The 9109-nt window shown below is 32.6% G+C and overlaps 1 protein-coding gene across 2 annotated transcripts; it reads left to right on the top strand.

Annotated features, from left to right (window-relative positions):
- The first annotated feature begins 4674 nt into the window (after window positions 1-4674).
- On the top strand, window positions 4675-7980 carry LOC102612191 (phosphoinositide phospholipase C 2-like). Of its 2 annotated transcripts, none has more exons than XM_052440303.1 (2): window positions 4675-4887; window positions 5969-7980. In XM_052440303.1, the coding sequence occupies exon 2, from the start codon at window positions 6074-6076 to the stop codon at window positions 7874-7876; it is 1803 nt and encodes a 600-aa protein (XP_052296263.1). In that variant the 5' UTR covers window positions 4675-4887; window positions 5969-6073; the 3' UTR covers window positions 7877-7980. The 2 variants fall into 2 exon arrangements, with proteins under 2 accessions (XP_052296263.1, XP_006484628.1); XM_006484565.4 differs by having other exon boundaries at window positions 4722-4887; window positions 5938-7980.
- The last annotated feature ends 1129 nt before the right edge of the window (window positions 7981-9109 follow it).

The raw sequence follows: 9109 nt of genomic DNA on the forward strand, positions 1-9109 counted from the left end.
ATGCCCACAGGCCCACTGGGCCGAAGTTTGAATTAGTAGAATGACGGTAAAGTCGAATGTTGTTGTTTAATAAACTTGTACATTAATGCACGCAAATTTCCTGGACTCTGAGCGAAATTAATTGACTGGTCATAGCAGTTGGCATTTGTGAATTTTGAAATCTCAGCCTAACGAAAAGGATCTATCAACAGTATTTTAGTTACAGCTATCATAACCACTTGGGCTAAGCCCAAGTGGCTAGAGCCCCTCCCTCACAAATGTGAGGGAAGGGGTTTGAGCCTCTGCAGTCGTTTTATAGGGGTTTAATTTAAATATTCTTCCTTGGAGTCATCGAGCTCGAGTGAAGACAGTCTTTCTCCTAGGATGGGAGTTTGACATTCCTCGAATATTTGAGAGGGTTAAAAATCTGAGCGGTGTCATATCAGCATTCATATCAATAGGGCTCAGTATAAATATATGATTGTACATATCAATTATACTCTCATGTAATATGAGTTGTAATTTGAACTGTAATTTAAACAATAGTCTCGTGTAATCCAAAAAAAAAAAAAAAAGTTACAGCCTATCATATTCTTCACAAACCAATTACTCAAGGCTATCCCTTTAAACAAGAAAATTTTCTTTTGATATTTCGACGTGTGTACGAACTTACAGGCGTGCCTTTTTTTTTCGTTTAATTCTGTTGATTCTCAAATCCTCGTTTAAAGTTAATTTTTATTGCAAAATCTAAATTAACTTTTTAGTTATTATCTTTTTCCGGTGATTAATTAAATAAACCTACTTAAAAATAATTCAGTCAATTCATCAAGAGTTATGTGGTTTCGGATAGTTTATTTTAAAATTTATAACTTTTTTTGGTCAGAATTTCATCTTAAGTTTTCAAATGTCTTTAAAAAATAAAATTTTCGTCTCTGGATTTGAATGGTATTAAATGAGCACTGATATTTAGATTAAAAAATTTTGACTAACATCTTTTATATTGAAATTAACAGAATATAAATAATGCAACTGCTGATGGCGAGGGAGGACTTGAATTTACTAAATTTTAAATGCTCGTGACCCATCTATGCTTAGACCAAAGCAAACGATCCAAGTATAATTTAAAAGTTCGAGGATAAAAATAATCTGCATAATTAACTAGATAAGTTCTTTTCAATTAAGTATTCCAAATAGATCAGATCAAGAGGAAAAAAGAACATTATAAGGAGAGAAAAACCTTAACTAGATTAAATTTATTTTATTTCGTATTGTCTGGGGAAGGTAAGGTTCCCGTAGCAATAGACGTACGGCAGCAGCGGCATACTTCCTAAAGAGAAGAATTAAATTAATAGTAAGAGTCAGCAGATAATGTTACTTTCAACAACTTAAAATGAATACGATAATAATAATAATAATGAATTAGTGTGATTATATAAAAAGATCTCCCACTTGCAATATAAATATTATCTGCCGATGTCATCCTCTGTCATGTTGTTGATGTCATGCCCTGACTTACTTATATCAAGGTGTGAACAATATATTAAGAATAAAATAAGTCTTACGAGGAAGACTTTTATTTATTCATTTATTTATTTTTAGAGCGACTTACAAAGACTTTATATTAAGATATATGTATACAACTCAAAATTAATTTTTTTCTTTTTTTAATGACTCAATTATTAGTTGTCAAATAATAATTGAAGGATTATAAGAAATTAATTTTGGGTTGTTATAAATTACAGACTATGTAACTTAACTATTACTTGAAATACTAACTAGGTAATCCAAGAATGGGGTAAATTGAGTTTTTAAAACTTAAGTTAAACAAATTGCACAACAATAATCTATTGCCTTAATCAAATAAAAAACAATAAATTCAATAAAGCTCAATAATAAAAAGTAAGGGAAGAGAGAGCAAACACAATAATTTTTACGTGGTTCAGCAATTACCTCCTACGTCCACCCCTCCAAGCACACCAGGCTTGATGATTTCACTATTCAAGCCCCCCAAGGTTTCAAACGCTTACAATTGACTTCCAAGGTGTCAATGAACTTTTACAACAAGAGATTGTCTTCAATCTCTTAACCTAAGTATATCCCAACACTTACAACCTCTCAATTTGATTTTACAAAAAGATTACAAAAATTTCTCTCACACAATGTGTTTGAATACAAATGAAAGCTCAATATGTGTGAATAAATAAAAATAAATACAAAGTTTATGCTCTTAGATTTGCAGATAATTGCTCAAAATATCAGTTGTATATTCTTGAATGAGTTTGATTTGAGTCAATTTATAGTTGAGGAAGAAAACTAGTCGTTATTGACTTTCTGGTGATAACCGACTTGTCACTTTTGTGAATCCGGTTAGCCGCTTCATTTTACCGTTATATTCAAAAATTTGAATTTTTAAACATCTGGTATGCCGTTTTTATGAATCCGGTTAGGCGCTTTCATTCCAAAGAGTTTCTGCCCATAATCGGATTGCCGCTTTGTAACATCCGCTGAGCCGCTTTGCTCCAGTGTTGGCTATAGTGAACTATTTTTTAAAAATTATAGTTTTACCCTAATATTTTTTCATAATTATACTATGACCCAAAACGTTATAAATTTTACAAATAGGTCTAATTTCAAAATATCTAAATAATGCTTGTTATTCCCAAAATTTTTTAAAATTATGATATGACCTAAAATGTTATGAAACTTTTCAAATAAGTCCTTCTCCAAAATGTCAAGCAATATTTGTTGATTTCGAAGTTTTTTCAAAACTCTTTCAATTAAACCATAAATTTGAAAAACAAGTAATTTCATGAAATCATTTTTCCATTAACTATAAAACCTTTATAATATGAAAATAATGATTTATTTAAAATGTATAAAAAATAATTTGAGCTTAAAAGATTAATCATTGTTAATCTTATTTGTTATCATCAAAATCAACATTATGGAAACATATATGCTAACACTACTTCTGTATAAAAACTATTGTATATATTGAATAATTTAAGGAGTTGTTGGGTATATATACAACAGAATCTCTATAAAATAACATTGTTCATACTAAGAAAGTATATTTTCGTAGTGCAGTCATTTATTTATCAAGAAATGAATGATTTATTAATTTACTGATAAAAGGAATATTTGTTAATTTAGAAATAAATTTTGTTTTAAGAAGAGTTTTGTTTATATATACATGTACTTATAAAATTACAAAGTCATAGTTCCTCAAGCCTGTAGTGTCTTCTCGAGTGATTACCATACATAATTCTTCTTGCTAACTGATTTTAACATATTACATATATATTCTAATACAATATATGTTATAATGCCTACTAGAATATACATCAATTTGTTACATAATTCCTAAATTTGGAATACGCTACAAAGAAAGAAAGATAAATATACCATATACAATGTATGTTCTAGACCAAATTATAGATGAAGCTCAATTCAATATAAGATCAAGGTGAAAACAAAAAACTTTAGATGCATGTTTATGTTTTAGTCATTATTAATTTTTGTATTTAATTAATTATTTTCATAGGGTCCTAAAAGATAAAAAAGATGTAATTATCCACCGACCACTTATTTTTTTGAACTTTTTCAAAAATACACAATTCTTAAATTTTTTTTTGCTAAACTCCACTCGAAATTATATTATTTTGCATTTGTCCACTTCCGTCTTCAAACTGTTAAGAGAACTAACGGAATATTGTACAAATGACTTTTTTACCCCCAAATGTAAAAAAATAATTATCCACCGACCACTTTTTTTTCGCATTTTTTGAAAAAATACAATTCTTAATTTTTTTTTTTTTTGCTGAACTCCACTTAAAGTTATACTATTTTGCACATGTTAACTTCTGTCTTCAAACAATGTTGTTGTGAAATAATAATTTTACTCTTATGATGTCAACAAAGTTCTAACAGCGTTATAACATGAGTAGGCTAGTGAAAAAAAAAAATATTTACTTCAAGTGGAGCGCCGCTAAAAACAACATTTGTGCATTTTTGAAAAAATTAAAAAAAACAGATAATTTTACTCTTATGATGTTAGCAAAGTTCTAACAGTGTTATAATATAAGTAGATTAGTGAAAAAAATATTAACTTCAAGTGGAGCGCCGCTAAAAAAAAATTGTGTATTTTAAAAAAAATTAAAAAAAAAACAGATCGTCGATGGATAATTACCTTTTAAAAAAATTATTTTATACATTTAACGAAAATACTAATTCAGGACATATATCTAAATTAAAACCAGACAATTTTGTTATTTAATCAAAATTATTAATTTATCCAACATAATAAATGAGTATTTACCGTACATGAGGAGGTGAGGAGAGGAGACATCGTTATAATTGTAGTGCATCCAAGTTCCTGCTTGGTAGCCTGAATTCACGCTAGAGGCATGGGGATTGAGGCATTGGTTGCAGTGAGAGTTTAATACAAGGAAGCTGGGGTTGGTTAAATGCATTTAATCAGAGAAGAACAAAGAAGACCATATCTCAATCACATATTAAATGTAATTACGACACATGTCGTATGTTTCCACCAAGCTAATTAGCTAAAGCTATTGGGGAACTGTATTCCAATATTAAATGGGAATTTTTGAATGAGTAAAGATGCCTATTGCTATTGCCTGGTAAGTCAACGCCCGAGTAGTTTACTTTAAAAATATCACACTAATTCTAGCAATTCCATCATCTCCAGCCCGCCTCTGTGGCGCGTCTCTCTCTCTCTCTCTATATATATATATATACACACATAAAATCCACCATCTCTCCCTCTCTATTTTGTTTCTCATAAGAATCTATTTTTTTTTCTTATTTCAATCTCTTGTTACTGAAAATAGACTGTGTTTCTGCCTCTACTCGACAGCGAAGCGCCTTGCAATTCCAATATATTCCAAGGTACTTTTCTCTTTTCTCTTTCTATCGATCATTTTTTTTTCATCCGATTCTTTCACTCTATGTACTTTTCTTTTTTCTTTTTTCCTTGAAAATATGTAATAACCAGAAACCAGCCGACAGACTCGTTTTTCTCTTAAAATGTTAAAGATTTCGCAGCTTTTAGGAGTGAAGAAACAGAGCATCAAAGTTACAAAACGTCCCCACCTGTTAAAGTACAGTAACGACAGGGATACAAAACACTAAAACATGAAAGATGTTTAAAAATATAAAATTCAATTTAATGGTGCGGGGGGTTTCGCCGCCGGATCCTAGTGCTTTTGTTTGATACGGTTGACTTGAGCATTAAGGTCACACTTTAATAATATTTGTTAGAAAGAGATTAGTATAGACTTTTATATATCTAACTCAAAAAATTAATCTATAAAGTAGAGTGACATATCATATTTATAGATTTTAATAATTTTTTTTTACTAATTAATGTAGAACACAACTCAAATAATTTTCTTTTATTAATCAACGTGGGAACACAACTCAACATATGAAAATATCGATGCTGCTGTTAAATATTTGTTTTTATTTTCATTCATATTTATGCATACAAATTTACAAACTGTTTATATAATTTAGTTGAATAAAAATAATAAAGTTTAAATAAAACGTGTAGGTCCAACTAATAATTTCTTCGTAGGTCCAACAAATAGTTTCTTCTTTATGAATTTTCATTCATTGAAAAGTGTAAACGGCCGACACGTAACCTAATACTGTGAGAAGATTATTACTGTCTTAGACTCACACTTCTCTAGCCTTTCGATTTCAATTGAAGCTCTCATCTCCGCCTAAGATAGAAACTTAAATTTTTTTTTAATTGAAGAACTTCTAAAAAAAAAAAAAAATTGCTTAATTTTATAATACAAAGTCAATATACTAGAGTTACACGATTTTGTCTTTTGGAAATTGGAAAATTTTTGTGCAAAAATTTCAATATCCTTATTTTAACAAAATCAAAATAAAAATGGAAAACGAATAAATAATTGTTTGAATTCAATGTAGGTAGGATTAACCACTTCCCATGGGCAAACAGAGTTATAGAGTCTGCTTCTGCTTTCGGCGATGGTTCCATGTTGGCGTGTCAGAGCCGCCGGAGGCCATCGAGTCTTTGTTCAATCAATACTCGGAGAATGGCATCATGACCGTTGATCATCTGCATCGGTTTTTGGTTGAGGTTCAGAAAGAAAGAAACCCTAAGAAAGAAGATGTGCAAGCGATTATTGACAGCATGGACGATCAGCTCAATCTAAAGCATCCGCATAGTTCTGATCAACGGAAAGGTCTCAATCTTGAAGCTTTCTTTAAGTACCTGCTTAGCGAAAAAAATTCCCCGCTTTGTCCTTCTCGTGGGGTGCATCAAGACATGAAAGCCCCGTTGTCCCATTACTTCATATACACAGGCCACAATTCTTATCTGACTGGGAATCAGCTTAATAGTAAGTGCAGCGCTGGTCCCATCAAAGATGCACTTAAGAGAGGCTTGAGAGGGATTGAATTGGATTTGTGGCCAAGTTCCAAGAAGAAAGATGGTGTGGAGGTTTGTCATGGAGGCACTCTTACTGCTCCTGTGGATCTCACCACATGTTTGGAGACTATCAAAAATTATGCCTTTGATGCATCCGAGTATCCAGTTGTTATAACCTTTGAAGATCATCTTCCTCCACATCTTCAGGGTGAAGTAGCAGCGTTGCTGACTCGAATATTTGATAAAGAAATCTTGCTTCCTGATGACTCAGAGTGCCTAAAAGAATTCCCTTCCCCGGAATCGCTGAAGGGAAAGATCATCATTTCCACCAAACCGCCGGAGGATAAGGCCAAGGACAAAGAGAATGAGCTGCCTAAGAGTACCTCTTGCCATGTGAACTTCCCACCGTTCATGAAAATGTTCAATCACACACGGAAAAAAGTTTGTGGACAGAAAGCAAAGCACCAGGAGTACCCAAGACCCTCAGCTTCATCATCAGCCGATGAAGCTGAATGGGGAGAAGAGGTACCCAACCTTAAAGGAATTGTTAAAACTACTAATGGTAGTACCAATGATAAAGATTATTCGGATGAAGAAGGTAGCACTAATGCTGATGGAGATTCTGAAAAGACGCAGCAAAATGTTGTACAGGCGCCAAAGTACAGACATTTAATCAGTATGCATGCTGGCAAGCCTAAAGGTGGCTTAAAGGAATGGTTGAAGGTGGAGGTCGATAGAGTGAGACGTCTTAGCTTAAGTGAGCTACAGCTTGAAAGGGCTGTAACGAAAAAGTACGGACAAGATATCGTCAGATTCACCCAGAGTAATGTACTGAGGGTGTATCCGAAGGGTCTACGTATAGACTCATCGAATTACAACCCACTAATTGCTTGGTCGCACGGGGCACAAATGGTTGCATTTAATATGCAGGGATACGGCAGACCACTCTGGTTGATGCACGGAATGTTCAGAGCCAACGGTGGGTGTGGGTATGTTAAGAAACCGGAATTTCTGTTGGAGAAGACAGGACTCTACAGAGACCTGTTCGATTCCGAAGTCAATTTACCAGTGAAAACGACTTTGAAGGTGACTCTATACTCCGGAGAAGGATGGGATAAGGAGTTTCATCACACTTACTTTGATGCATGTTCCCCTCCGGATTTTTATGCAAAGGTGGGTATTGCTGGAGTCCCTGGTGATACTTCTTCAATGACGGATCAAACAGAGCCCATTAAGGACAGTTGGGTACCTGCTTGGAACAAGGAATTCAAGTTCCAGCTTACCGTTCCGGAACTTGCTCTGCTCAGGATTGAAATTCACGAGCGTGATGACATTCTCCAAAAGGATGATTTCGGAGGCCAAACATGCTTACCAGTTTCTGAACTAAGACAAGGGATTCGTGCGGTTCCACTTCATGACCGCAAGGGCAACGAGTATAAAAACGTGAAGCTTCTCATGTCCTTTGAATTGATTTGATCAGGAAGCCGCTTATCTTCTTGATCATTTTATTACGTCTAAATAAATCTAATATTGATCAGTGTCATTTTATTTCAAGTAAATTTGTTTCGTTCAAGTTTCCACATTAGTTTCTCACTGTGTTCAATTTTTAGCTTAGCTAAAAATTTTACATGTTGTTGGGTTTTTCCTTCAACTTAAAATTTTTATTTAAATTTTCATCCATTGGATTGGGAAAGACCCAATAAAAGTTTATATCATATAATACTATATTCGAATTCTACTAGGTCTAGTGGTCCATGGTTCAAATGCTAAAATTTAAAAAATAAATAAATAAAAGTTTATATCATTATTTTAAGTCAAAATTTTCATCGGCCATTTTATTAATGAAACCTAAAATAAAAGTTTTATTCATTGATGTTATCCCCTATGTATGATGTCTCGGCCAATGGCTTACTTATATCAAGATAAATAAGATAATGACCTCAGAAGACTTTATGTAAAGATATACCTAATTCCTACAAGTGGTTATTTAATTTATCTATTTATACCTCGTTTGTCCGAACTGTTTTTTCCATTCATAATGCAGAATAATTTAGTGTTCTTTTTATTATTTGCCTTTGGATCTGCCCTAATGGTAGTTCATGATAACCTGTTTTGTCTTTTTTTCCCCTAATTTTTTAATAAAATCAGCTGCTGACTTGTATAAATTGTATTCCCTGATCATCTTGAGTTGAATAAAATGCAAGGTCCTGATTGTAATTAAATCTTAATTTTACACAGTTATAATCCATAGGTGGTACAAATTTTTTGTCTGTTTTTGTAGATGAACAAGAAAAGCTGATGATTATTTTACAAATCTCATGAAAATTTCGGATTATTACTTCAGAAATTTATTTAAAACTAACCCACTAGATGCACATTTACATAACTAATGTTTTCATAGAGATTACAGCAGAAGAAGAGGTGGATCCAGTGACGAAGCTAGCACCATATTTTGGGGTGAGTTATTAAATTTATTTATTTTTATAAGTATTAATAAAGACAAATTCATAAATTATAATTAATTATTATTTTTTTAAAAAAGCTTACCCGGACTGCATCTCGGATTAGCCAACCCTTAACTTCGCCATTGGATGGATCCCACAACCCATGTGCTAATTCTCGGCATTGATCAATTGTGTATTCAACAAATCAGCCAGCTGAACTCGTAAAATCATAAAAGGCTTTAATTAACGCCTTGATCCAAATTAA

The sequence above is a fragment of the Citrus sinensis genome, chromosome 4, assembly GCF_022201045.2.
Source record: "Citrus sinensis cultivar Valencia sweet orange chromosome 4, DVS_A1.0, whole genome shotgun sequence".
In the NCBI taxonomy this organism is placed as follows: domain Eukaryota; kingdom Viridiplantae; phylum Streptophyta; class Magnoliopsida; order Sapindales; family Rutaceae; genus Citrus; species Citrus sinensis.

What these genes read in the sequence shown, in the direction of transcription:
- LOC102612191 (XM_006484565.4), top strand. Translation starts at nt 5,957, where the DNA reads ATGGGCAAACAGAGTTATAGAGTCTGCTTCTGCTTTCGGCGATGGTTC.